The sequence below is a fragment of the Alternaria metachromatica genome (genome assembly GCF_023757995.1).
Source record: "Alternaria metachromatica strain BMP 0045 chromosome Unknown scaffold_3, whole genome shotgun sequence".
Taxonomy (NCBI): Eukaryota; Fungi; Ascomycota; class Dothideomycetes; order Pleosporales; family Pleosporaceae; genus Alternaria; species Alternaria metachromatica.
In genome coordinates this window covers 1,371,371-1,399,278 of record NW_026055494.1, presented here as the reverse complement: position 1 = coordinate 1,399,278, position 27,908 = coordinate 1,371,371, and the positions used below count along the sequence as shown (strand labels likewise).

At 53.5% G+C, this 27,908-nt stretch overlaps 10 protein-coding genes across 10 annotated transcripts; 7 read left to right on the top strand and 3 right to left on the bottom strand.

The window, feature by feature from the left end:
• Positions 1 to 2,086: 2,086 nt before the first annotated feature.
• J4E83_002118 (uncharacterized protein) lies at positions 2,087 to 4,619 on the top strand (the record flags this gene model as incomplete). Its single annotated transcript, XM_049329068.1, has 2 exons — positions 2,087 to 3,745; positions 3,795 to 4,619. 2 exons carry the CDS (start codon positions 2,087 to 2,089, stop codon positions 4,617 to 4,619), a joined length of 2,484 nt encoding a protein of 827 aa, XP_049192040.1.
• Positions 4,620 to 5,214: 595 nt separating this feature from the next.
• J4E83_002117 (uncharacterized protein) lies at positions 5,215 to 7,567 on the bottom strand (the record flags this gene model as incomplete). The annotated part of the gene is made up of 3 exons (XM_049329067.1): positions 5,215 to 6,968; positions 7,024 to 7,344; positions 7,399 to 7,567. The coding sequence occupies 3 exons, from the start codon at positions 7,565 to 7,567 to the stop codon at positions 5,215 to 5,217; spliced, it is 2,244 nt and encodes a 747-aa protein (XP_049192039.1).
• A 1,009-nt stretch (positions 7,568 to 8,576) lies between these two features.
• J4E83_002116 (uncharacterized protein) lies at positions 8,577 to 9,110 on the top strand (the record flags this gene model as incomplete). Its single annotated transcript, XM_049329066.1, has 1 exon — positions 8,577 to 9,110. One exon carries the CDS (start codon positions 8,577 to 8,579, stop codon positions 9,108 to 9,110), a length of 534 nt encoding a protein of 177 aa, XP_049192038.1.
• A 782-nt stretch (positions 9,111 to 9,892) lies between these two features.
• J4E83_002115 (uncharacterized protein) lies at positions 9,893 to 10,552 on the top strand (the record flags this gene model as incomplete). Its single annotated transcript, XM_049329065.1, has 5 exons — positions 9,893 to 9,923; positions 9,986 to 10,012; positions 10,077 to 10,125; positions 10,176 to 10,191; positions 10,256 to 10,552. The coding sequence occupies 5 exons, from the start codon at positions 9,893 to 9,895 to the stop codon at positions 10,550 to 10,552; spliced, it is 420 nt and encodes a 139-aa protein (XP_049192037.1).
• A 509-nt stretch (positions 10,553 to 11,061) lies between these two features.
• Positions 11,062 to 12,119, top strand: J4E83_002114 (uncharacterized protein; the record flags this gene model as incomplete). Its single annotated transcript, XM_049329064.1, has 2 exons — positions 11,062 to 11,215; positions 11,266 to 12,119. 2 exons carry the CDS (start codon positions 11,062 to 11,064, stop codon positions 12,117 to 12,119), a joined length of 1,008 nt encoding a protein of 335 aa, XP_049192036.1.
• Positions 12,120 to 12,360: 241 nt separating this feature from the next.
• On the bottom strand, positions 12,361 to 13,534 carry AMT16_1 (Phospho-2-dehydro-3-deoxyheptonate aldolase amt16; the record flags this gene model as incomplete). The annotated part of the gene is made up of 2 exons (XM_049329063.1): positions 12,361 to 12,641; positions 12,694 to 13,534. 2 exons carry the CDS (start codon positions 13,532 to 13,534, stop codon positions 12,361 to 12,363), a joined length of 1,122 nt encoding a protein of 373 aa, XP_049192035.1.
• A 1,217-nt stretch (positions 13,535 to 14,751) lies between these two features.
• On the top strand, positions 14,752 to 15,674 carry J4E83_002112 (uncharacterized protein; the record flags this gene model as incomplete). Its single annotated transcript, XM_049329062.1, has 2 exons — positions 14,752 to 14,835; positions 14,883 to 15,674. 2 exons carry the CDS (start codon positions 14,752 to 14,754, stop codon positions 15,672 to 15,674), a joined length of 876 nt encoding a protein of 291 aa, XP_049192034.1.
• Positions 15,675 to 17,997: 2,323 nt separating this feature from the next.
• Positions 17,998 to 19,044, top strand: RPL7_1 (60S ribosomal protein L7; the record flags this gene model as incomplete). Its single annotated transcript, XM_049329061.1, has 4 exons — positions 17,998 to 18,011; positions 18,065 to 18,177; positions 18,365 to 18,709; positions 18,761 to 19,044. 4 exons carry the CDS (start codon positions 17,998 to 18,000, stop codon positions 19,042 to 19,044), a joined length of 756 nt encoding a protein of 251 aa, XP_049192033.1.
• A 2,656-nt stretch (positions 19,045 to 21,700) lies between these two features.
• Positions 21,701 to 23,068, top strand: J4E83_002110 (uncharacterized protein; the record flags this gene model as incomplete). Its single annotated transcript, XM_049329060.1, has 1 exon — positions 21,701 to 23,068. One exon carries the CDS (start codon positions 21,701 to 21,703, stop codon positions 23,066 to 23,068), a length of 1,368 nt encoding a protein of 455 aa, XP_049192032.1.
• Positions 23,069 to 25,000: 1,932 nt separating this feature from the next.
• Positions 25,001 to 26,706, bottom strand: J4E83_002109 (uncharacterized protein; the record flags this gene model as incomplete). Its single annotated transcript, XM_049329059.1, has 2 exons — positions 25,001 to 26,529; positions 26,583 to 26,706. 2 exons carry the CDS (start codon positions 26,704 to 26,706, stop codon positions 25,001 to 25,003), a joined length of 1,653 nt encoding a protein of 550 aa, XP_049192031.1.
• Positions 26,707 to 27,908: the final 1,202 nt, after the last annotated feature.

The following is a 27,908-nucleotide window of genomic DNA, read 5'->3' as shown; positions in this document are numbered from 1 at the left end:
TATGACAGGTCGAAGAAACACGGGAAGACGACTTCAGAATCTCCTGTGACAGAGAGAATGGAAATGTAGAGACGCAAGGTAGGAAGTGACTAGGCAATATTATTTTGACTTTATGGTTCAAGTGTAAAGGAGGCGTAAAGGAAGGCATTATATCCAGGCGCATGGGTTCTTACTTAGGCATTTAGATGCATCGCAAATTCATACAACATCGTTCAATACAAACAATACATACATCACGATATGCCGTCTATTTTTGGCGACTGGTGACGGTGATGCGGAGATAGCGGGAATGCATGTTCGGTAGGTTCTCTTCGGCAGCACCGCGGACCGCTCATGTATGCAGACAAGCTTCTGTTTGACACCTTGGTCTAGAGAAGCCCCTTGTGAGGCATTGGTGGCTATTTGTGCCGAAATTTAAATATCGCTCAACGGCTCTAGTCTTTGGCCGGACGGTGTTATTCAAACAAGTCGAACATGTCACGAGCGCGCGGCATGTCGTACCGAGTGGTCGCGTCATACGCGGTATGCAGAAACACGCCATTTTGAACGTGACATCCACCCGGCTGCAGATGATGTATTCCTTGATCCTGTGCAGAGCTGCAATGTTTGTGGATTTCAGACACGTATCGAGCGAGTTGGGCAGTACTCGTAGTGTCCGAACCATGTGGCAGTACGAACTACGGATCTGCAGCCCGAACAGCATGCGCAACCAGGATCTAGCCAGAGCACGATGCCTGCTTGGTCGCCATTGGCGGCTGATGTCGTTGGCGCGACAAAGTGGCGGTCTGGGTTTGGTGGCAGAAGCTGTCCATCAGTCGCTCTAGAAGATGTGAAGCAGCCGAATCGCCTCGCGCGTGCTATCTAGCATCCCCACCTACCCTTTCGGCAAAGAGCGACGGCGAGTTTCCTGGATGCAGACGTAGCCTCCTCCTCTGCACGGTTCTCGGGTGCTGATCGTCAATGTAAGGGTCCCCGAGCGTCTTGCGGTGGGGCCTGTCGAGAGGTTTCAGGATTGCATGCTGGCTACCGGCGCGCGCGGATGCCCACAACAGGTTTCTGCGAGGACTTGAGGCAGTATCTCGGTGTGTTGCCCTCGATCGGGTGCACTGCAGAGCTGGCCACGGCGGACGTGGTGGGAGAAGTCAGACAGTCGTTGCGGCGTCTCGCAGCCGTTGGCCTGGCCGGTGACGCTAGATTCGCAAATGTCGCAATAGACCAGGGGCCGGTCGACGATAGCCCATACAGCTGACAAGGCGGTTTTAGCATGCGATTGTCGGGCCCAGAGCAGGCCAGCTAGTCGTCGTAGCCGTGCCTTGGAAGTGGCTTTTTCGTCGATTCCTCTTAAGTTGCTCGATCGCCGATACAGCAGCTTCTGTCTCCTCGATCTTTCCGCTCTCCGCCCCGTCTCGTTCGCCCCTCCGCTGGGCCTGTCGTCCGTTTCCGCTCTCTTGTCAGCCCTACCGGCTAGAGTCACGGGACCGTTTTGTTTTCAGGCACCCCTTTGCTGGTTCTCCTAGACCCTGCAGCGGCGGCCTCTAGCCAGCTTTTCCTGCCCTGACGACATCACGCCTACGCACTGCTTTGCGCCGCCTCGCCCTACTGTCGACTCAGCCGCAGCGTGTGGCATCGCATCTGACTGTGAATCAATTCGGCGCTTCTGGGCGACTTTGTGCGCGCATTCGGCAGCACCCTGGGCTGTGCCTGCACATCATCGCTCGTGCCCTCGCTGCAAGGGAGATTGCCTCACTGCACCTACGTCATTGCTCAGCACAGCGGCAATCCCCACCAAACCAAGCCCTAGACCCTTCACCCACCTGCACCGCACCAACCACTCCTGCATTTCAAGTCCCCCATATTCATGCACCTATCTCCTACAACAACCTAAGCTGCCCCTCCCGCCCCTTCGACACTTCACCCGCCCGACGCGTGTGAAGACATTCGCACCATGTCTACACCCGCCCTGTCGCCCAGGCCCAGAGGCTCTTCGCACACATCTTCTCGCCCACGAGGCTCAGGATCCACGCCCATGACGAGGCCAAGTGCCTCACTGCACCCGACGTCTGCGCTACCCCCCCTCACGCCCCGCATGAATGGGGTAGCCAAAACCCCGAGCCATGTCGCTTCACAGAAGACGAAGGAACCCTCGACCCCCTCACCTAACTACTTTGGTCTGGCCGTCAACAGCAATGCCGACCACTTCTCCTCTAGTGCAGCCCAGCACATTCGCGGCAATTGGAGCCCGCCCACGTCCAATGTGCGCTCGACAGCCGCTGCCTCTCCACGCATAATACCCGTGGAGCAGAATCCCGAATTCGAGCAATTTAGGAAACAGTCGGAGAACAACCGAGCGTTTGCCCTGGGCAGCTTCGACTTTGCCTCGCCCGGCCTGAAAGCGTCCTCCAAGAGCCCCTTCTTCAACAACATCGAGTCGGCGCAGCCCTCGTACCCCCAGTCACACTCCATGCCACCACCCGACCACCCAGGCGACAAGAGTGATACAAGCGACGAGCAAGAGTTCGCACCCAAGCCACGCTCCCCGAAGCGCATGCTGTCGACTGAGTCCTCCATGTTCCCTGACCGACCACGACGCAACTCTCCTGCCAGCTTTGATGGACCTGGCCGTTCCGACGCCGTGGCCCAGTTCGCCGAACCTCGCATCCCAAGGCCATCGCTACCTTCGAAAAAGACACATCCTTCGCACATCTCAATAACTACTCACCGCGCCGAGACACTACCCGCACATTTTGAGGAAGAAGGCAATACCAGCGGCCCCAGCATGGTCACTGCTCAGCACATCATCAACATCCTACAGTCTTCCATTGACGAGGTCCTTCTACTTGATCTGCGCGTATCAACACAGTACGCAAAGGCTCGCATAACAGGCGCCTTGAGCCTCTGCATTCCTACAACACTGCTCAAACGCGCATCCTTCAATGTCCAGAAGCTAGCCGAGACATTCAAAGACGATGAACAAAGGGACAAGTTTGAGCGATGGAGGAGCAGCAAACACATCATAGTATATGACGCCAACTCGTCGCAGATGAAGGACGCAACAACTTGCATTAACACGCTCAAGAAGTTCACCAACGAGGGCTGGTCGGGCGGCACGTTTATTATCCGTGGTGGTTTCTCGGAATTCGCTGAGAGGTTCCCTTCTTGGATTACACACCAAAGCTCCGGAAGTCCAACATCGGGTACAGCTGCTCTCAATCTCAACTCCGACCTACCTGCTGTTGCGCCCGTCATTGGTGGATGTCCTATGCCCGCAACCCAGAACGCTGCGAACCCTTTCTTTGGCAACATTCGTCAGAACATGGATCTTATTGGTGGTGTTGGCCAAATGCCCGTGAAGCTGCCATCCGGCATGACGCAATCGGTAGAAGACGACCTTCCCCAATGGCTTCAGACCGCTTCCGAAGAGCAAGACAAGGGTAAGACCGTCGCGGAGCGGTTCTTGCAGATCGAGAAACGCGAACAGAAGCGTATGCAGAAGGCCTTGTCCGGTGAGGTCGTCTACAATGCACCATCGTCATCAGGAGGTCCCGGGAAACACATTCAGATTGCAGGTATCGAAAAGGGCTCGAAGAATCGCTACAACAACATCTGGCCATACGAACACACACGCGTCAAGCTCGAAGGAGTCGCTGAGGGAAGCTGCGATTATGTCAATGCCAACCACGTCCAAGCTGCCTATTCCAACAAGCGTTACATTGCAACGCAGGGACCTATACCAGCTACTTTCAAGGTAGGCTCCCTCCCAACCCTCACCATGTCATTCACTAACTCTTTGATAGGACTTCTGGAACGTTGTGTGGCAGCAGGATGTTCGCGTCATCGTTATGCTGACTGCAGAACAAGAAGGTGGACAAGTCAAGGCTCACAATTACTGGTCGGATAAGCGATACGGACCTCTACACCTCAACCCGCTTGGCGAACGCAGGGCATCCTTGGAGCCATCGAAGATCTACCGTCACAGGGAACAATCGAGGCCAACGATGGGTCAGCGCCGGTCAACGAACCCACCGAAGCTCGCCAACTTTACCAAGGAAGCCACTACCGGCTCTCCCAGCCAAGAGCAGCCCTATGTCACCGTTCGCAAGTTTACTTTGTCCAACGATGATGAACCTTTCGCACGTATGCGTGAGATCACACAGCTGCAGTATTCCCATTGGCCTGACTTTGGCGCACCGGCTCATCCCACCCACCTGCTCGGTCTGATTGAGCAGACAGACGCCGTCGTCCGCTCTGTCAACGGTGGCTCGCCTTCGCAGCCTGATCCGCCTAACAGCCGTCCGATCATTGTCCACTGCTCTGCTGGATGTGGCCGTACAGGTACTTTCTGCACAGTCGACTCGGTCCTGGATATGCTCAAGCGGCAACGACAAGCTCGCAACGCCAGGCAGAACACGCCAATGGATGCCGACTCCAACGATAAGCTCGCGAAGAACGAGCGTGAAGACGACAGCTGGGTGAACAATGAGGACATCGATCTCATTGCAAAGACGGTGGAAGACTTTAGACTGCAGCGTCTGAGCATGGTACAGAGTCTGCGACAGTTTGTGCTATGCTACGAGAGCGTAATGGAATGGCTTGTGGAGCAACATCCCAAGTCTGCGTAGAACGCGGCAACTCAGGTGATATCTTCCTGCGACGGAAACACCTTTGTTCCCGCAATCATAATATGGAAATGAGAAACACGAATTTGTTAACGACCATGGAATCGGGGCAATGGGCGGCGTATGCATCTTGATTGGTGTAAGACTGGGGCTCATTGGGAGGCGTTCTGCATGCATGCGGCATTGCTTGGCTTAGAGCATATACATGGGTATGCATTGGGATGGGTGTCCTGGTCATTTCGGCGCAGAAGGGGGTCTGGGATAGTTTTTTGTGACTTTGTTTAGATAACTTGAGAATTGCATCCTATTGCATTTTACCTTCCTATTCTACTTTGGCTGTATGTCACCACTGAATGATGGCATAACTGCGACATGAAGAACACTCGTACTGGTGAATGCCCTGAAAGGAGATGGTGCTTCAGCAATCAAACTTATACATGTGCCAGTGGTTTCTCTTCATGATGATATTATCTGACCCATATAACAACAACGTCCTGGGGCTAGTTATACTACACGATTCCCACTACCAGGACAGAAAGAGAACAAACAAACTCAGCAAATTGCACACATCGCAATGCCCGCACGCAAGATAGGCAACCTAATACGCAGCATTCCCCTGATCATGCTCCTTGATGTACTCAGCACCCTTTTCCAAGAACTCCTGCCTAGTAATAAAGTGTTGCTTCGATTCCTTCCTGCCCGCCCATTGCGCTGCTCCACGCCAAGCATCCAGGACGCAATCCCCTGCTTTCCTCACATTGATTGCTTGCTCGGCGGGTAATACAGCGCGAAGTTCAGAGCGCAGGCGTTCCTCGAAGCCTTGGAACATGGTGTTGCCACCGGTAAGGAAAATGTCCTTCAGAACGTTGTCGCGATGAGGTGAATCTGCCAGACGTTCTGTAAGGATATTGGATGCAATTTCGACGATGCCGGCTTGGTCGAGACCCGCAATGGTGGGTTGGAAGACCACTTCTGGTACGCGGATGCGTTCGACGTTGAGATGGATCTGGTTCGTCTCCTTTTGACTTTCAGCGTCGTAAGGGTAAGGGCCGTGGAGGAAAGAGTGGAGGATGGATTTTGTCCAGTCGGTTTGTGCTTCGCGAGTGGATTCTTCGGTGAAGTTTGGGTCGTGTTGGAGAAGTTGGGATTCGATCTCCTTGAGGTTCTTGGAGAGGTCTTCCTCTTCTTCATCGTCGGAGCCTTCGCCTGTGGCGATGGTGCGGTAGACGCCCCAGTCTGCATCGTCGGCACCGAATGTGTCATCATCGCCGCCGCCTCTTCTCCGTTTCTTAGTGGGTGCGTCTGACGCGAGATTGGCAATCGACTTCATGCGCATTTGGTTGGCGAGCGACTTTCGGTTTCCAAGTTCAGCCTTGAGGCGCTCGCGGTCCTTCATCTTCTGAATAATGGCTTGACGGGCTATCCGGCGTTCTTCTATCCAGCCTTGAGGGTCTGTCTCTCGCCGTTGATCGTCGAGTCGTTGCTCTTCTGCTTGGCGCGCCTTCTCCTTCTCCTTTTCGATCTTGGCACGCTGGCGTGCATCGTAGTTGGACTTCATTAATCGCTGCTGTCGCTTTTGCTTAATGCCCTCCTCGTCGAGCTGATCATCCGGAACTTCTAGCAGGGGGAACGTAGGTACTTCGACTTGTTCTTCTTCAACGTCGCCGAGGTCCTTGTTACGAGCCTTCTTAATAGCAGCTTCCAGTTCCTTGACCCGCTTGTTGAGCTGATTCTCGTCGTCAAAGTCGTTCGACTCTAGTACGCGTGCCTTTTCCTTCTTGGTCGTGATCTCCTCCAGTTGCGCCTGCAGTTGTATGCACCACTCCAACTCTTCTTCCTTCTTCTTCAGCTTTTCAAGCCGCATCTTTGCAGCCTGAGCCTGCAATCTTCTACCACTCTCTTTCCGCTTTTCTGCCGCGGCAGCCAGCTCTTCTTCTGTCTTTTGTACTACAATCTGCTCGGTGTAGGGGAACTGGATAGTATGATCTCGGTCTTCGAGGCCCGTCCAGTCCAGATAGTGGCTAAGGTCGTTCTCATAGTCTTGTGATACGTAGCAGTGCTCACGGACGAGATCTTCGGCCTGATTGTCACTGATCTTTCCGGGGAATGTAGGGTATTTCAGCCTCAATAGCTTCAGCAGGTATTGCGCGGACTGGAAACGTCCCCAGTTCAGGCGAGTAGTTTGGGATAGGAGCGGCTTGGAGTTTACCACAGGGATAACATGTGTGGAAGTGTAGGAGGAGTCCATGACCAGACCGTTGCGACCGCCGTTGTAGGAGTAGGAGAAGAGCGAATCGATACCGTATGCGACGGATGGTGCGCCGTAGCACTCGAAGAGGATTTCGGACATGGCTGTAGGATGCATGTTAGCTATCGACACGATGTTATCCAGTATAAGCGCACGTACTCTTTCGTGAGTAGCCCAAATTGGCAACAGGCTCGGTCATAACGATGGGCCTGTCGATGCGCCCAGACCGGCCGTCTACACCCATCTTGACGAAGCAGTAGTCGAGCACGCCCTCCATGACATCCCAGTTGTTCACGATGTTGCTGCCAGGCTCATAGACGGGCTTGGATTGACCTCGCGCGGTGCCGTCGGCGTAGACATCTGACCCAACAAAGGTAAAGGTGCGGTTGAGCTTGCGGTCGCGATACCTAGCCATGTTGGGTAGTACTGACAATCGGGGTTTGGAATCGAAGGACCATCCGGCGCGGACTGCTGACGAGCCTGTGGTGTGTTAGTCGGCATGGCAGCTTTGGCGCATGCGCAGCCTGTACATACCATTGTCGATGACTATGGCGGTTTCGCTGTTGCTACGCGACCAGCCTTCCTTGTCGATGGGCCGGAAGCCCTCAAAAGGCGGTTCCGACACGCTCCAGAGCTTGGGTGGAGGTTTGGGTGGATTGCGCCCTGCGAGTTGCGGCGCCTCGTCGATGGCCGAGGGAGCCATGGTGGTGAAGTGGGAGCTGGAGATGGGGATGCGACAGGTCCAAGATCAGGGTGTTATCTCATGTCGCGGGTCGGAGATGTGGCGTGTGTGCCTGGCTAGCGCGATGGGTGCTGAGGATGCGCGGCATGGCGACTGCGGTGTGGTGAGGCTCTTGCAATGCTCGGTGGTCCGAGCCCGTCTCCGTATGTTAGGTACGCTACTTCACATGCCGACGGTCTGGATTGCAGTCTTGCACATAGTGCTAACATGATCATATCTCATTACTGCTATCTACTGGCCTGTTTGCTGTCCCCACGTCCTGTAATCGAATTTCTCACCAGACTTGGCCTTGCCTTGGGTATTGTCCCCTTCACACCAAGTATATCTCATCTTGCATGCTTAAGCAGGATCCTTCAGACCATTTGTTGCTATGGCTCGTTAGCGGTATTACAAAAGCATCCCAGCATGACTTTGTAGATACCTTCCAGGTGGAAAAGAACGTTAGATTGGTAGTTCTTGAACATCTGAGCCACAAGCTCCGTATCCATGTTTTGGATGTTGATCTCTTGCAGATTCTTGTTCAACATCATGACGGCCTCGTTCAGCTTCTCCTTTCCGGTAGTCAGCATTGTTTCCGTTGTGCATCGAGATGTTGGATTGACTCACGACGTTCACAATGATGCGAGAGAGCAACTGGCTCTGTTGGTGCTCGTGAGGGCTTTCCTAGAAACGCGGTCAGAACTACGCGCCGGTTGCAATAGATTTCTCATGCCGTCCTACCATTCTGGCGACTCGATAGTGTTGCAGTTGATAGTACGCGTTGGAGCTGTTTGGTGGGGAGGATGAAAGCAGTTAGTGCAGAGGATGCACATGCAGGTCCCGAGACGGAACCTTGGAAGAGCTCCACCTCCGCAAGCTCCATCGCGATACAAACACCGAGACTCTTCTACGCCCCCAAACGTTCTTGCCACAACGTACACCCGAGCATCACGACACCTAGACACATCCCATCGGAACCTCGTTCCACAATATGGCACCCCTAACAGCGGCCTCTGACGACAAGACGCATCAAGCGCTCCTGGACAAGCTTGACGTCTACGCGGTACCCAAGCCTTTCCGCAACCCCAACTGGAAGCCTCCACAACGCCGCAACAAGAACCTCAAGCAGATTCTCGGTGAGGCATCGCGCAAAGAAGCCTCAGTAATGGCCACGCAGAACAACAGTGGCAACTCAACACCTGCTGTGGCCACTGAAGGCAACGCAGGCCGCCAACCCAACATCGCCCAAGCAGCACAGAGCCTGAGCACGCTGGTGCTGGAGAAGAACGGCAGGGCTGCTGCCGGGCCGGCGCCTACATACACCAACATCGAGTCAGCCCCGAGCTTCCACCCGAGCAGTCAAAAGAAGTACTGCGACATCACCGGCCTTCCTGCGCCATACACCGACCCCAAGACGCGTCTACGCTATCACAACAAGGAGGTCTTTGGAGGCATTCGGACCATGCCGCAGAATGTATCCGAGGCTTATCTCGCCGCCAGAGGTGCACACACAGTCTTGAAGTGAGCATGTCTCGGTGCTGGCGTAGCTATTGCTGCTCCAAAGTCGACTCATCGGCATGCGTCTTGCACGGGTGGCGCATCGCTCAACTCATCAAGAATACACGACTACTCGTCCATTCGTGGATATGAGCGAGACCAAGTAAGCTAACAACATGCCTCTGAGCCGGGCGAGGAACACTGCTCAGATAGGGTCTTATTCAAGGTTTATGTATGATCATCAAAGTCAAACTACTCTCCACCCACCACATGCCTTTCGGCTTGTGGCTCAAGGAGGTGCTCCGGCTTAACCGTGATCCAGTATTCTTCTGCGCCCATAAGACAGGATACCAGGGCCTCGAGGGAGGATTCCTAGTTACAGCAGCTTGAAGCATGCCGTTGTCAGGGCGGGATCTATGTTGTAATGATAATTCGAGTGTCTTGTAACTACAAGCGAACAATAAATCGATTGCTCTTCCCTGATGAATATCAGAGCCTTGTCTAGCTGCTCTTGCGTTAGATGGACTCGAGAGGTGTAGAGGTTGAGGAGCATGCCACCAGAGTTTTATGCGATTACCCGCGGGAACTGCAGCGCTAGCAGGGGTGAGCTTCGGGCCGACCGTCGATTGAGCGCGCCGCGTCTTCACTCGCAAGGGGACACGAGACAGCAAGACGAAAGGTAGCACCTTCATGCCAGATATACATCGAGACTAGGCGCCACTCTACTACTTCTCCTCTCCTACGCCGTCTTCTTCCACATCGCTACGGAATTTCGCACGCCGCGCACTGTACAAACAACAAAATACCAAGATGCCGACTATGTGGCTTTCAGACACCCAGAGTAAGTTACGCAAACATGCAGCCTCAGTCACCGCATAGGACATGAGCTAACAGCAATGACAGAGATTGGGGTCGCCTTCTGTTCAGGGGGTAGGTACGCGCCCACCACCACGAATGCGCCCACTACTCAGCAGAAGATTGACAGCATGAACAGGCGGACTCTTTCTGATGGGAGGTGTCATGATGTTTTTTGATCGCGCAATGTACGTTTCAACTCTGCATATACGTACAGCCTTTACTGACATGCGAACAGGCTGGCAATGGGAAACGTACGTCTTCGACCTCCTCGAACCAAGTCCTCCGCTATCGAACCCTCCCTAATACCCCCAATAGATACTCTTTCTGATTGGTCTCACACTCATCATCGGAACAACGAAAACCGTCGCCTTCTTCGCACGCAAGCAGAAATGGAAAGGCACAGTGGCATTTGTCGCTGGTATATCGCTTATCCTGATGCGCTGGGCTTTCATCGGTTTTATAATCGAACTGTACGGCATACTTGTGCTGTTTGGGGACTTTCTCATGACCATTGCGGGCTTCGTCAGCAATGTACCGGTGATTGGGCCATATATTGCCAAGGCACTGGAAGCGATAAGCGGTGCGAGGCGAAATGCTGATCTGCCTGTATGAGATGGGAAGGACAGTATTAGGGCTACGAGTTTGACGATCTATGGTTGGGAATGTTAGGATATTGTATTATACGCAGTTGCACAGGTGGCGGCCGGGAGTTGCTAGATACACGAGTTTGAATGAGCATGAATGGAAGGATGGCAAACACAGTGACCAGATGGCTCACGGAGCGCTTGTCTTTGTATCTTCTACGAATCACTAGGTGCCCGAGGCATGATTCCAGAACACATCCGTATGTGAAGACAGTGGATCTATAGTGACTGCATACATTGCAAGTGTAGCTTGTCCCATCAAAATGCTGTTGTATAATGGTGGCTTGGAAAATGCTCCGAGACGCAGGTCGGGTAGATGGCATGGAACACCTTCACGTGGTTTCGCGTTGACGCGTTTTCAGGTTCCCCGCGATCGCGTAAGTGATCCGTTGCCGCACTTACCAAACTGCTGTCGCGCAGTCAAATTACGCGTCTTTACATCTCACTCAAAGTTATCCAACATCCTTCTCACGCAACATGTCTCGCGAAGAATCGCCCTTCGTGCGCGCCCCGGCCGAAGAAGAAGGTTACAACGGGATCCATCGCGCATTCTTACAGGCGTTCCATACGCACAGCGTCCTCACAGTAGACGAAATAAAGTCTATCCTTGCCCATGTGATGACTGCACACAGTCCGTTTCCTTTACGCCATTGCCATCGCACAAGCTGACGACACCGACAGACCCCGAGCGCCCATGGACAGCAGGCGACGTAACCCAGCCAAACATCACGTCCACCATACAAACCATAAACGCCAAAATCGAAGCCTTCGACTACGAGATCCGATCAACACGCGATCAACAAACCAAAGAAAGCATATACGCCCTCGTTAACAACGCAAGCGACACCGTCACCCAATTCGCTACCACCTTCTCCGCAAACGAAATCGCATACATCAGACGCGTCCTCGACCAAATGTTTGAGACAAACAACACCAACATCCGCGAAGTCATGGCGGTGAAGCATACAGAAGCCTCACAGCTTGCTCGCACCTCACGCCGGAACAGACAGAGTCAGGCAAACAGCAGACAGAGCCAGATCAACGGCGATGCAGACGACACCCAGGCCAGCGCTGATACGGGGATAACGATAGCCGAGGCAGATCAGGTCCTGGAAACACTCGTCTCGCAAGCCTTCTTCCAAAAGTCCAAAGCGGGTTACTATTCCCTGGCTCCACGCGCGCTCATGGAACTCCGCGCTTACCTCAAGGAAACGTACAACGAGTCTGCCGAAGAAAACGAGGATGGGCGGGAGATCATCAGGATCCGGGATTGTGAGGGGTGTAAGGAGATCGTTACGTTTGGCATTAGGTGCAACAACAAAGAGTGTGGGGTTCGATGGCACGATGCGTGTGCTAATAGCTACTATCGGGGCAGAAGCGGGGATCGTAGGAAGTGTCCCAAGTGTCAGACGGAATGTACAGGAGACGTGTTTGTAGGAGAAAGGGCGGCTTGGACGGGACCAAGGACGAGCACTGGCGGTAATCGGCGCAGCACGCAGCAGCAGGAAGTGGAAGACGAGGAAGAAGATGAGTGAGAGCACGTGATAAGAGCCAGGAACGTCAGAACGAAGATACCCGTGGGCATTCAGGCGTTGGATGTTTTGTGATTTGGAGTTGAAGCCAAGAATTTTGATTGGTTCCATCATGTATCGCGTTCATCAATCATAAGCCAGTCCTTATTGTCTCCATATCCCAAACTCTCTAGACTTTTGCCAACGCCAAATACCCCATACTATATACATGGTCTAACCCGAACACTGCACTCGGCAGAAGCGTTTAGTGTGCACCGTTGGACTTGCTCTGGTTTGCCCGCCTCTCGGCGACAGCAGATGCAAGGTTCTCGAGAGTGTCGACGGTGCTGTCCCAGTCGATGCAAGCATCTGTGATGGAGACACCCTTTTTCAGACCGCTAGGTCCCTCAGGTGGGACCTTCTGGTTGCCCTCGTTGATGTTGGATTCGATCATGACACCAACAATGCCGGTCTCACCGTTGCGGATCTGGTCGGCAATGTCCTTGGCTACGAGGGGCTGGTTGCGGTGGTTCTTGTTGGAGTTGCCTGTCAGACATTAGTGTGTGTTGGTAGAGCATTTGTGTATACGGGAACGTACCGTGTGAGCAGTCGACCATCATGACCTCAGGCAGGTTCTTCTTCTTCAAAGCCTCCCTGGCAGCCTTGATGCTGTCCTTGTCGTAGTTGGTACCCTTGGATCCACCACGGAGAATGACAAAGCAGTGCTCGTTACCTGCCGTCCTGGTGATGGCAGCCAGACCCTGCTTCGTTACGCCCATGAAGTGGTGCTTGGCAGCAGCAGCACCAATCGCATCTACCGCCACGGTCAAGCCTCCATCGGTGCCGTTCTTGAATCCAATAGGGAAAGAGAGACCAGAGGCTAGCTCACGGTGCAATTGTGACTCGGTTGTTCGTGCACCAATAGCACCAAGAGAGATGAGGTCGGCGAGGAACTGTGGAGAGATGGTATCAAGCATCTCGGAGGCAATAGGCATGCCCGCGGATGTGAGGTCCACGAACAACTTGCGCGACACTCTCAGACCCTTGTTGATTTTGTAGCTCTCGTCAATGTCTGGGTCGTTGATCAGGCCCTTCCAGCCGACGGTTGTGCGTGGTTTCTCGAGGTAGGCGCGCATGATGATGCAGAGGTTGTCTTGAAGCTTGTCGGCGAGGGTCTTGAGGCGCTGGCAGTACTCCAGTGCCAGCTCTGGGTCGTGGAGCGAGCAGGGCCCGACCATGACCAGGAGACGGTCATCTTTCTGGGTAATGATGCTGGCGGCTTCCTTGCGACCTTGGATGACGGTCTTCTCGGCATGTGCGGGGATGGGGATCTCGGACGCGAGAAGTTGGGGTGGGATCAGCGGGTCGTAGCCAAGTACGCGCACATCGTCGCTCGGGTTGATGGACATGTCGGGTGATTCTGTTGCAGCGGGAGCCATTGTACAGTGAATAGGCTATCTTTATGTATATTAGTAGGCTGTCTAAGCGACTGTCAATTTGCGGTCAGTCTTACTTGGACTGTAGCACAGACGTATGCGGATGTACAGCAGCGAGGTTGTACAGGGCGTGCAGTAGAGTGCGAGGAGGGGCGTTGAACGTCTCAAGTCAGAAAATCAAGCGCGCAGATGGTGTATGCAGGCGCAGGTCCGAGGTCGGCGAGAATGACAGGCAAAGGATACAGTGAGGGCGTTGCAAATACAGTCATATGCCACCAAATTATTTGGGAAACTTTAGGTCGGGGTGGGGCTGATGGTTGGTTCTGGTCCCGCAGGCTATCGATACACCGTCGACGGAGCTTTGCAGCTGCATGTGCGCCAAGCTCGTTACCCTGGAATTGGGAATCGCCCTCTTCCTGTTGGTCAATGTACGTGTATGTTGCTGCTGGAGCTCGACGACGGCGTGAACATGACCTTTTCCTCTTGGTGTAGTCTGCAGATCGGCCTGGTTTTGAATTCTGCTATGAGGTGGCAGCTGGCAGGCTGGATGGAAGCGTTGGCGGCACTGTCTGACCAAAGCTGCAGCAACGGCTCACTCAGCCCGTATCCCTTCCAACAGCATCTCTCCGACCCCTAGAGGCCTGCATTCAGCTTGCGACATGTCCAGGTGGCTACACACACACGCCTCCTGCCACATCCCGCCATGACAAGTGAACGTAGGCTCCTCCCCTTCCCCTTGGACATGCAGATACACAGCCCACGTGATGCCGTACCTGCCTCGGTTTCGGCGAGTTCAAGGTTTGGCTTCAGTTGCCAATCACCACTCCGCCACGCTAAGCCACACCATCGTCGACATCATCGCGACTATCTCTCGCACGCACCGCCGGCAAGCGACACCTCGGGCTGGATCTGGACGGGCCTCCAACTCCCGGCAACCAAGTCGCAAGTTCCCCCCACAGTCGCTTGAGGCGCGCGACTCCACCATCCAAGCCTTGGTTCTTTTCATGCGACCTGAAACAGCGCCCCTGATAGTCATATCAACCCCCCGCCCGGCTTGCGTCAAACATACCGACCAGGTCTCTCGATCGCAGTCCCGCTTCCTCAGCCGCACCCCTCTCGACCCTCACTGCACCACCACAATCATCTCGTTACCATTCCACCGACGCGTTGATCGCGTTGCGCCGACGTAAGGAAGGACCACTCGTTTAGTCTACATCACCATGTCTGCATTTCACTTCATGGCCAGGAAGCGAGGGCGCGACGACGATTCAGACTCGGATTTCGACGAGGAAAGGTACCTCAAGGTATGTCGGCAATATCGTGTGCCGGGCTTTGGCTAATGGCGGTACAGAAATCCCGACCGGGCAGCAACGAGCCGACCAACCACGACCAGTTCCAACATCAATCGCTGTCGACCCCACCAAGACTCTTTACGGACATCCGGTCTATGACACCGGCACATTCAGAATATGGAGGAGCGAATTCGCCGGATTCGATATATGGTGGACCTGTCTGTATATCAAGAGAATCAAGTGGCATGGACATGGATATGGATATGGACGACGATGACATGGATGTTCGGAGCCAGCCGCCAGAGTCGCCCGCCTTCAACTCGTTTGGCAGCAACTTCATGCGACCGCCCATGCTCCAACCATCGCTATTCAACTCAGACGCCGTCAACAACAATAGTCGGATACCCACACCCATACACCCGACTTTTAAGAGAGGGGGGATGAGCGGATTGGGTTATCCGATGAGCGGATCAGCCGGTGGCATAGCTATGAACAACTCGAATGTACCGTCAATGCAGGCACCTCCACCAGCCTGGAAGGGACAGAGGCAGGATGTAGACGAAGATCGGACTAGACGCATGCCTTCACCCATATCCGAGGACGATGACATTCCAGATACGCCAACCGCTTTCACCCAGTCACAACTATCGCGACTTAGTTTTTCGCACACCAGTACGGCCGATCAGATGGATACCGAGTCATCCTCCACCTTGGCCCCACCTTCGACGCCTCGCGGAAGGAAACGAAGCGGTGCTTTGACCGGTATGGGACGTTTCAGTATGGGTTACCGGGAAGACTGCGAGAAGTGCAGACAGCGGGTTCCAGGCCACTATTCACATTTCCTACCATAGAGAAGGTGGGCCTAGAGACAGCGGACTCGGGTCATTGGGGTACGACAACATGGCGAACCTTGGTATTTGCCCATGCCATTCACACCACGACTTTCACCTACACGGGCTCTTCAAACTTCGTCATCATCATTATCCACATTTACGGCGTGGCGCTTTCATGCCTCATAATCGGTGTTTCATCAGCATGGCGTTCCAGGAGTCTTGTCATGCGTTAACGATATCCCTCTAAATGTACAAGTATTCTACTATTCGACGATAGCAATTCCACAAAAGACACTCGTCATCGTATTTGCCACTTGACTGAACGCATCATTGTGCACCGCTCTGTTTCTTAACTGTGCCCAACTATAGCATGTCAGAAACACTTATCGGGCCTTCTTCTCCGGCACCACGAAAAGAAGGCGTGCAAAAGTGTACATCAGCAGGTTTTTCCAAAATGCAATACGGTATAGCGCTACGGTTAAGGCCAGCAGAACATGGTACTGTGTGAAACAAGTGGGACCTGGGGTGTAGTGAAACGAAACGGCACAGCGCTTCCTGTGGCGCAAAGCGAATCTCGTCATTTGTGAAACGAACGATCTGAGGGTTCAGAGTAGGTCTAGATCAGGTTCGCGGGTCTCTTGTGCCGTGGTGTAGATGTCGAACGACAACGAATGGACTAATCAGGAAGGTGCGACGGGGATGCTTTATGTGAGGCATGTAAGGCGGCCATTCGAGAGTTGACAAAAGAGTGCAATCTCCGTAGACGATGGGTGTCATTTAGGGATTTTGTATCGGGAAACCTATCAGTGGTGTACGTCGAATGAAGAGGATCAATGATGTCGATTCATGAAGAAGAGTTTTGTGCACTTGTCTCTACATTACGGGATGTGATCAAAGTAGCTTACTATATTCGCGCGGTCCTTCTACAAGCAGACGCTCATTTTTTAAGATGCATCATATGCCGGTATACTTGATTGAGAATCTTATAGAAACGGCGAGCATTTTAGGATGTATCCTAGATCCAATAACAACGAGCAAACTCAGTAAGGTGGTAGTAGCATAACCAACAAGATCTAACTTTGACAACCACTCCTGGGATAGAGCAATACAAAACAAGAGAGACCATCATAGTGATTGTTGCCAGTTCCCATGAACTCACCTACTACCGCCTAGCTAGAATCTTCCTCGTCGGCTGGTGGCAGCCATCGTATGATGCGCCATATATCCCTGATCTCATAATAGCATTCATAATGTTTCTTTGCGTACCGAATGGCGCGTGAGCGGTTATCCATAGCACTGATGTCAGGATCAGGTAAATTCGCGAGCAGCCTCTCGTAGTATGGGTTACTGCGCTCCGCGGGACCCCGGGGCTTCTCTTTCATATACTCACGATACCGGTAAGCTAAGGCATAGGGGTCTTGTCGAATCGGAATAGGTTCAGTCATGACTACAGTGGTTACAATATAGATGTCGTTCCGCGCGAGGGCGAAGTTGATGTGGAAGTTTGTGGCCTGGTAGAGTAGTAGTAAACCAGGCTGACATCAAGCGTTTATGAGTAGGGACACGCTCGGCTGTGTGACATTGTGAATTTTCGCGCAACAAAGGTTGAATAGATGACCTTGATGTGAGGAGCCCTTTCTATGCACAATGTCGTACTAGAGGAGCAGCGGCCTGGGAGGAATTTGTCAGTGGTGACTGAGTATACCTCGGGTGCCGAAATCGCTCCAAACGCTCATGTAAATCGACACGAGATGGCGGCAAGATCGTAATATTCTTCGGAGAAAAACCGAAGGAAGTTTGCTGCTGCCCGTGGTGAGCAAGGCGCTCCTTTGCCGGGCTTCATTGAGATCGGTTTGAAGACCAATGGCGGAAAGGCATTCTCAAAGCGTGGCTGTCATCGAGATTGCTCTTGTTGGCCGTCAAAAAGCATGTGAGATGACCATAAAAGCGATGACAGGGAGGAAAAGCAGCATCAGTAACAGGGGACTCTGTTGCAAATAAAGGCATAAAGACCCGTGGACATCAGAAGCTCGTACGTCCACGGGTGGACGCAACTCGAGAAAAGGTTGCCAAATGCATCCTATTTAGAGGTATGATGTAGAATGGGATACGACGGAGTACAGACTCTACCGTATATGCTCAGCGACGTAAACAAGGTGTACAGCGGATATAATGCGAAGCCGTTGGAGCGCTCATGTTCCCTTGACCTCGGTCGCGGCTGCATCTGTTTTTGTGGGGCGCAGCATCTTGGCGCCCGCGCTTGCGGGATAGCGGCTAGCGCTAACGCTAAGAGTCTGGCAAAAATTGAGCTTCCGAAGAATTCCTCGAACACCACTTCAACATGTCGTCGAAGTCGTACGTTGTCCCTACACCACGCGCAGTTTCCAAAGCTAATCCTTACCCAATAGAACTGTTCCCACACAGAGTGAGATCACTCTCGTGCCTGAGAACCTCCTCAAGAAGAGGAAGTCTCAGGAGAAGGCTCGTGAGGAGCGCGCGATCGCAACACGCGAGAAGCGAGGTACGACCAACCCCAGCATGCTATCGACGATCCATGAGGGCGATTACGATGATTATAACTACCACACTATCGGCTAGACTACGGTCAATGTTGTCGAATTGTTAACCATCTTTCGGGAATGATGCAATCGTCCTCACTGGAGCTCATGGCATGACACACTGTTGCAGACAGCGCTGACATGACACAGACAAGAGCAAGAAGAAGCGCGAGGTCATCTTCACGAGAGCCGAGAAGTATGTGAAGGAGTACCGCGATGCCGAGCGGGAGCGCGTGCGCTTGTCGCGCGAGGCCAAGAAGAGCGATAGCCTATACGTCCCCGCCGAGCCCAAACTCGCCTTCGTCGTCCGGATAAAGGGTATCAACAAGATTGATCCCAAGAAGCGCAAGACACTGCAGCTTCTGCGGTTACTTCAGATCAACAATGGCGTCTTCGTCAAGCTTACCAAGGCGACTATGGAGATGCTGAAGATTGTTGAGCCCTTCGTTGCTTATGGCTACCCGAACCAGAAGTCGGTTCGTGAGCTCATCTACAGTAAGTTCGGTACAGATGCAAGTTTACTGCCAGATATTAACTGGGATACAGAGCGTGGCTATGGCAAGGTCGACAAGCAACGCCTTCCTCTGACGGACAACGAGATCATCGAAGAGAACCTTGGCAAATACGGCATGATCTGTATGGAAGACCTCATCCATGAGATCTGCACCGTTGGGCCGAACTTTAAGGCTGCTTCGAACTTCCTCTGGCCGTTCAAGCTTAACAGCCCTACTGGTGGCTTCCGCAAGAGGAAGTTCAAGCACTTCATCGAAGGTGGTGACTTGGGCAACCGGGAAGACAAGATCAACGAATTGATCAGGCAGATGAATTAGACCACGCGAGGTCAATATTTTTTGGGTTTCGTCTCTGGTTTGGGCGTGAAAAGCTTTGGGATATACCACGGGAGTGAGCATTTACATCGGCGTTTGGGACCTCTGACCTTTAAGTATCACGGTCACTTGACGAGTCTACGTGCAAAACGCATGCAATCTGAATGAATTTGAACTGTTGCGCTGTGTTCGCCTCATACAACTTGGCCACCACAATCTCGTGCTCCTTCGGCAAGGACATTGCTGTCGTCGTGTATTTGCCAGTGTCATGCGATGCGGATTAGCGGCATGTATTGCCAGCGCACCACGAACGCGTTGGGCACTGTGTGAGCCGAAAACGCGCGTGCGATCAATCTTCCAAGCAGGAGCCTTGGGTACCTTTGAAATGCGCAGGATATTCGCAGTAATTGCTTTTCATGGCCGGTCTGGAAGGTACCACAGGCTCAGACGTTTGAAATGGGTAGAGAGGAAATATCTCACTACCGCCTCAGCCATCTCACGATGCCTGGCTATCCTCACACTCGGTCACGTGCTACTCCTGCGCTAAGCCACTTTGATTTGAAGTTATCTTAGCAACATCGCTTGCCAATCCAGTACCGCGTGCATCTCCTTGCCGGCACTTATTTATTCATTCTCCAGCCCATAGTGTTCGCCCTCACCGCATCCCTGACGTAAACTCAAGTGCCGTGAATATCGTTGTGGACGACGTAGCGTTCGACTCCACACGAGACAAATATTGCCTCCTACGCGGGATGGTGAAGTCAGCTGCATGACCAACACGATGTTTCTGGTGCCTGATGGAAAATCACGGTAAGGGCTGCAAGCGTCACTATGGGTATTGATGAGCTCGAGGGGCCAATCCGCGGCCAAGGACGTGGGCAAGAAATATGTTGGACGGTGTGAGTGGAGCAGGTGCCGGCCTCGAAGGCTCGAACATCCTCACATGCATCCCAGTGCATACAGTGGGCACCTGCTTACGATATTGCACCGAGCCCAGAGGGGGGCGCCGAGCGCTTGGGTTGCCAGTGACGATTGCACGAGCAGCAATTTGGCGACGAGGACGTTGATGACGCTCGCCTACAGGCACCAGGCAGTCCGGTTTCGCCGCCGACGTTGTCACTGCCACGCTACCATGGGCATCAGATTCGGGATCGATTTGCATAAGTCGCGCTGATCGCGACACCCTCCGTCTTGCCCATGGTAGGACGTGGCCCCGCCCGACGGACAAGGCCAGGCGTCGCAGGAGCGCTCAACGGCCGCGGCACAATTTTGCACTGCGAACGGGTCCGAGTCGGTGGTGAAGTGCGCGATGGCAGTGCTATTCTTGGGCCCGGCGTATTGCCATGGCCACGACACGAGAGCAGCCATCAAAACAAAACGCAGACTGGCACGGGGCTGCGCGTCGCCCAGTGCAAATTGACTCCTGTCTTCACAACTCAGGCACTCGAGCACTGTTCACAACCCAAGCAGCTCAGATGACAGGTGCTCACCACGGCGCAGCGGACCAGTGAGGCCGCTACTGCAGGCGCGCCAAAAGAAGAGGGCGATACGTGGCTGGCTTCTGTCGCGGGTGCAGAGGGTGGTCCCTGGCAGCGTTCATTGGCCGGGCGCGGTGGAGTTGTGCAGCGCTGCACCACGACTGCAGCGCTCCTGCGGCGAGAGTCATGAGTGCCAGTCACCGCAAGACGCGGGCTGGAGTCGACGCTGCGACCCACTAACTGCAAGAGGCAGAGTTTTCATAGCACATGAGTGGAGGAGCGGGCAAGTAATGAACCATTCTTGCAGGTGCGGCCTTCGGATGGCGACGGTCTTGCGGGCGTCCCAGAGCCCCTTCGCTGCTGCTGCTGCTGCTAGGCCTTCGCTAACGGTGTGTGTCGAATACACCCACATCACCGCCCTCTGCCCTCCCCATCCTCACTCTCCCCCGTGCCCCGTCTCCCCATCTCCCTCGTCCTGTCGTCGTCGCAGGCGTTGCTCGTCGCGACACAGTCCCCAAGCCCCAACGGACGTGCGCCCCCAATCTCGGCTGTCCGGCATCCCCAGCCCGCTTACCAGCACCTCCCGACGCTTGCTCTGTCTCGCGGGCTTGCAAACGAGCACACCTGCACTCACGGGTAGACGTGTCCGTCTGGCTCCGACACCCAACGCCTCGTCCCCTCCGCCGCTGTCCACACGCTGCGAGTGCTTTCTTCGGCTTTGGTTTGGGCTTGTACTGTGTAATAGTCCTTGGTTTCAACCTGTTTTCTTTTGCCGCCCATCCCCAGGGACCTCGACTCTCCGCGACATCTCCCACCACGACCTCGCATCGCCGGATCTATTGACTTAGCCCCGGTCTGCCTGCGCTCCATCACCCTCGAGCTGCCCTTCACCTCTCGCCGCGCCCTTTGCCTCCCTTCCAGGCACTTCTCCGGCCACCCACCGCCTCTGCGCAACCACCAGCGCGACCCATTTCCACCGCCCACAAACACCTCCCGGACGTCGCATTTCCTTGAATGAGCACATCTTTCTAGAGGGTCCGTAGGCAACTCTAGAGGCGGCGCGAACGAGAAGACTGTACGTCACAAGCCCCAAGCCGCTGGCCACGCCCGTCACGCCAGCACTCACTAACACGACGCTAGGAGCCTCGCCAGTCTTCTCTCTGCGGCAGTCCCACACCATCATGCCCTCCTTCTACCCCCGGCATAACATGCCACGGCTATCTCCCCAGGAGTTCGTCCCCAGCTACCACTCTGCCTGTGGCGCCTCATACCCACCGCAGCAGCCCGCGTACGCTGGCCCCGCGATCCGGCAGCAAGATGATGGTTACGACTTCGCAGACCGCTACGGCCAACTGGCCATCGCCATGCCACCCATGTACCCGCAGGCCGGCACCTACCTCAGCAGTGCGCCTCCCAGTCTTCCACCTGCGAGCTCCTTCTACGATCCCATGGGCGCAACCACCCTGCCACCCATGCGCGCACAGTCCGGCCACGCGTTGGCAGAGGCGGCTATGCAGCAGCAGCGCGTGCACGAGTACAACCAGCGAATGAGTCAGCCCGCCAAGGAAGAGAAGCCTGTCGGCGGCGTGTCTGCAAAGCTGGACTATGACATGGACGTCATGACCGACTTCGTGTGCGAGACAGCCCTACGACTCATCACGCCCGGCCGCATGATGCCCTCGTCGTTCCGCAAATGGGTACACCAGGTGCTTTGCGCCACACGGCTGCCCTCGGCTACCATCCTGCTCAGCATGTACTACCTGTCCAGCAGGATGCCTATGCTAGCTCACGAGCCCAAGACCGACACTCACCTGTTCCGTCTCCTCACCATCGCGCTTGTGCTTGGTAGCAAGTTCTTGGACGACAACACCTTCATCAACCGTTCGTGGTCCGAGGTTAGCGGTATTCAGGTTCATGAGCTGAATGAGCTGGAGCTAGAGTGGCTCGTAGCAATCAAGTTCAAGCTTCATCGCGATCCATCTGAGCAGCATGGTTGGACATCATGGTCAGAGCACTGGAAGGACTACCAGAACAGTGCTGCTGCCCGCTCTGGTCGCAGCAACAAGCTCAGCCCTATCGACACATCGGTACACCGACGCTCACTCAACCCCAACAAGCCGCTTCCTCCTCTGCCGATGCACCAGGCCTACACTCCACCGTACGACTATGCGCCCAAGTCGGCACACTCTGCATACAACCCTCCGACCTACTCGCAGTACGACCCATGGCGGTCCGCTAGCGAGCACTCTCCTGCGTCAGCACCGACCACGGGCCCTACCACCCCAGAGTACTACGGCACAACGGGTACTTGGGCTCCAGCTGAGGGATACTCGCGTCGCACCATGTTCGGTTTCCCACCCTTGTCTCAGCCCGCCCCTGCGCAAGCGCTTCAGCAGCCGTCCAATTATGGCCCCCCCGCCTACTCCACTCAGTACACACCGTCTGCATGGAACCAGCATGGTCTCAGCTGCGGATGTGCCTACTGCGTGCAGAGGCACCCGCCTTACTACATGGCTCCTGGTTATGGCCCACAGGCTGTTGCCGTCTAATTGCCCGCCACCTACCGGCCGCATATCAAAGTGACATCGCCTTGCCACACCTTCACGAATACATATTCGGCTGCCCATTCCAGCACTTCCTATGTTCAAAAAGTTACCTTCTGTTTCGCGAAGTACCATGGCCTACCAAGCCGACCCAGTTCCGATCACTGGACACATCTGGCTACTTCGATTCCCTCGAGTCTAGACTATCAGACACTCTCAAGGTGCCATTGCCTTATTCCTTCTGCTATCTGCAAGCATATTGGTGCGCCTCCGGATCTCACGAAAACGCACAAGGCTTGCGATCATCTTGCATGATAGATTTCACTGGTTCTTTTTCCTTCGTTTTCCTTCACTCTTTCCTTGTATCACCGGTATTACGTTTTAGACTTTGGTTTGTCCATGGTCTAATAGGAGCATGTCAGCGAAATTGTGGGTTACGGCGTTCCTGCTTTTACCTGGGTGTCATCTCGCACCTTACGATTGTTCATTTCTCTAGCGCTGCCTCAAGAATGTTTACGGGGCTGCCTATCTCGGTTTATGGATTTCTCTTCTCTGGAGTCGGCTTTTGCACTCGGCACACCAAGCCTCTCCATGCGACCAAGCCTTCGGTAGCGACCAGCATCACGCCACCACCGGAGGGTCGCTTGTTACGTTCACGACTTCTTTCCTCGATCCTCGCCTTCCGCTGTAGTCGGGTTGTAATTAATGGCACAAGATCAGCGATAGGATTCGCTTTATTTCTTTCGGAGTGGTGGAAAAAATACCTCTTGCTTTACACGGTTCTGTTTGGGCATTGCTTTGGGAAACGGGAGGAAAGATTTGCTTAGTGTATAACTGTCATACAACGAGATACCCTGACAAGGGGGTAACATCAGAATGCGAAAAAAAAACATCCTAGAAAAGCGGCACAGTCGCACAGGAAACGCCAAATTCAACTCTACTTCTTCTGGCATCCGTGGCTCTCATTGTATGTTCGATTATGTGACAGGTCTTGAAATGTGAGTCAGTCACACATCCTTCGTTTGAGCAAGAAGCCACGGTGCTAATCCCGCAGTGACTGTCATCACGGAAGCAACCCCGACCGGCTTGTGTAAATCAAGCAAGGATGATGTTTCGGTCATCTCGATCTGGGCGTAACATAGCCTGGGTAGTTCGGTCTCAACGCCACCCGGCACCACTATCAAGCGTTCCCGCCATCCCGTAGAACCCGTTCTGACAGACGACGTTGGAGCACTGGATCCCGTGTGCTTCCGCAAGAGCGCATTACACGCGAGCGTTTTAGATCTGCTCCAGCCGTGTGTATGTGCAAGCCTCACGGATGAGGTCGAAATAGATGGCCGCGGCCGAGTTGACTTGCGACTGAAAAGTAATCAAGGTTTGTTTGTATACCCGGTATGTATGAGTGACCCAAAGCTAAGCTTCACTCGATCGATGCTCGTCTTCCAACACGTTATTCGGTGAGTAAGAGCAAACCATGCAGTAACAAGTTGCAGCAGGATTGGTGTAGCCTAACTCTAGATCATCTTAGCCGTCCTGCTAAGTTTGTTTGTTCCGATCTTGGCTGGCTCAAACAAGGACTATAGATCAAGATGCATTTTGGCTATAAATCGTCTTCTAGAGTATGCTCAGGTCTCTAGTACCTCTGAAGAGTAACTGAAACACGCATTTGTCTCATTACGACAAAAGCCTGTGTGCTGACCGATCAGTAGAGTGCTTAAGTAGACGTGCGTGAACTTCCAGAGCACGTCTGTATCATAAGTTTATATAATGATAGAACCACAATGGAATGCGGCGAGATCGACTTCACGCTTTCCTTCGTGATTGACAGGAATGTTGTTATCGGAAATCACGTCGTACAAGTGTTGAAAGGTAGCCTGGAGGGCTCTCGTTAGAACCAAGTATCTAGGTACTTGCGTGCCAGCCAATGTGCACAGCTGATCATGTGGCCTCCCCAGGCCATTCTTTAACCCACTCGACTAACTGCTTCAACACTCGATCCTGCACCTCTTTCACTCCCGCGTTGACCTTTCCGTTCTTCGTATTCAAGTCACTAGTGTGAACACCGTCAGGCACAATTTCCACTGGTACCTGCTCGGTACTCTGCAACGGACCTCCGGGTCTCCCTTTTGCCGAAACACTGATCTCTCTCCACGGGTCGAATTCGCCGTTGACGAAGATCAGCCGGCTTGTGTTGGTGATATTCCAGCCCCCAAAGTACGTATTGAAGTGCTCTTCGGTTCTCCCCGCTGCGAGACCATATGTTTCTCCATTCGGTCCAGGGGGGAAATATAGTCCGCACTGACGAACCCAGTAGTCTGTTGTTATGAGGCGAGAAATGAGCGATGGCCGTCCTGAGGGAGCGCCGACTTTCCAGTTTCCGAAGGGTTCGTTGCAGTTCATCCAGAACCATTGCCGGTTCATGGCGTTCCTCGGCGTCGTGTCGGTGAATAGTGGGGAGCTTGCATTGTAGGTATTGAAGCAGTCAGTATTACCTGTAGTGTTGAATTCAGGATAAAGATCCCCGGCGCAGTAACCGGGAAGTTCGACCTCTCTCCACCATTCCGCGTATCCTTCGAGCGCTTTATCGACACCAACACCAGCTTCAGACGGAAGGTCGTTGAGGGTGGCATTGACTGCGTTTTCAATATAGTCGCAGAACGTGAAGAAGCCCGTGTTGTAGGTGAACTGATTCCCTAGCCAGAGATAGGGACCACGCGCTAGAGCGTTCATGAAGTCGTCGTTATGAGCGACGTCTTGCATGCCAAATTTGGCCTTGAGTTCGTGTTGCTCATCCCGAGAGCCAGCGCTGAGGATATCATCCATATGGTCGATAACAAGAGAGATGTCTCTACTACAATTCTTCGGCATAGCTTCTTGTATAGGAAGGAAGTAGGCCCAATAGTCAGAAACAGATTGAACTGATGCACTCGAAGCGTAGTAGGCCCATATAGTGCCCGGGTCGAGGCTTGCAATCCACACTAGCAGGGCAGCGAAGTAGCTACCTCCTATAGCTACCCATGGAACATCTTTGGCACTACTGCCAATTCTCTCGTCGGTAGCGAAAGGTAATTGGACTTGACGTGCGAAATATGTTATATCCTTCATGCTGTTCTCGACAGTAAGGTACTTCAGGTTTTCAGTGGTGAAGTTACGGAATGGTGTGCTATCGCCCCAGTAACGATGTTCGAGAACAATTGTAGCTGCGCCAATCTGCTCAGCCAGGGCTCCTGTTGCATGGCTGGGGGTTAAGAAGCTGTGGTACATAGTAGCGTTGACTTCTCCGGGCGAAAACAGTATCACCGGCGAACCGGGACCCCTCCAGTACGTTGTGTCGTAGTAGTAGAACTGGTCAAAAGTCCCCAGGCTAGGGTTGTTGTGGTCTATCAACTGTTTGAAAGTGCTGTTGTCGTAATAGTGTTTCTTCGGCGGCGGTTCGCTGCCTCTCACGGGTGGAGTACAACCCCAGCCTTAATCGGACGTTAATATATCCAGTTTGTACTCTACCCATGTAAAGACTTACCTCCATAAGGACCGCAGTCATACCAGTCCTCGCCATGAGATTTGTCGGCATACCCGATATGAACGTGGTCTTTCTGAGCTTCAGTGGGAATCGAGAGAGCGGCTAAAACCCACAGTCCTTTCATGTTAGGCAAGATAGATGGAACGATTACAAAGTCTACTGGATGTTGCAATCAGCTGTAAGATTATTATAATCACTCTATGTACGTCAGCAGCATCTATGTGCCGAGTGCAGCCCGAATAGATGAGGTACCTAACGAATCGACAAGACAAGACTGCTGTTTTGCTTTCGTGGACCAGCCCCAGGTCTAAATTCGCCTATGAAAGACCCCCCACGACGACAATACATGTCTATTTCTCCGATGTGCACACCCTGTTGCGTTGTGTAATGATCGACGATGTCCCTAGGCAACTGAACGTCGCTCAGCACCCGGGCAGGTATTGTGGGGCACGCTCGCCTCATCTACAGAACTATCTTTGTTCATACTGCGGATCCGATCGATATCGAAATGCGTTTGACACCTGCTCGACATCGCGCTCAGCTCTGTCTTCCAAGTCAGCGATCAAGAGAACGGCCCGTAGCGCTTATGTGGACGGCTCGTATAGTTCTAGGAAGAGGGGTAATGCGAGAGGTTCCTACATAGGCCCGAATTTTGCTTAGACGGTCGCAAGAAAACCCGAGGTGGCTGCAGAAAGCTTCCCGCGTCACCCTGCTGTTGGGAGTTTGGAGGTTGTCGGCCCGGGCCCAGGAGACGGGGCCTGTTGCTTGGCAGCGTTCTGATCGGCCGCTCACGCTCACGCTCACGCGCACGGACACAAACATCGAAGCTTCACGCGCGCAGAAATCCTCAGATGTTTTCATGTCTTATTGAATGGCTCAATCTGTTTCGAGGCCCAGACTAAGTACATTATAATCATTGCTAACATAACATACACAGCTTCAGATCATGTGCTACGCGGCAATGCGGCTGCCTTGGGCATGGCTTCTATACTCTAGCCCGTACTGATCTCAATATCTCTTAATGCAGAGTATCCTTCTCCAAATTTAGAAGTTTGGTGGCTGATCATATGTGACGAACTACACCACTTCCTTCCCGAATATTCTCCCGAACGACTACTCATAATCGTCCCGCTCGCATAGCACGTGTCTTCTTTCATCCACTACTCTTGCATACTCTAACAATAGCCGTAGCCAGTATAGCTCCATATCTGCCTTACGGAGAACTCGGCGGCTCCATATCGCCGCGCCCTCGCCAATTGCTGCGGCATGCCTGTCATGATTCTCACAACTCTTCCCTCGACAACATCCGCCGATAAAGAAGCAGAG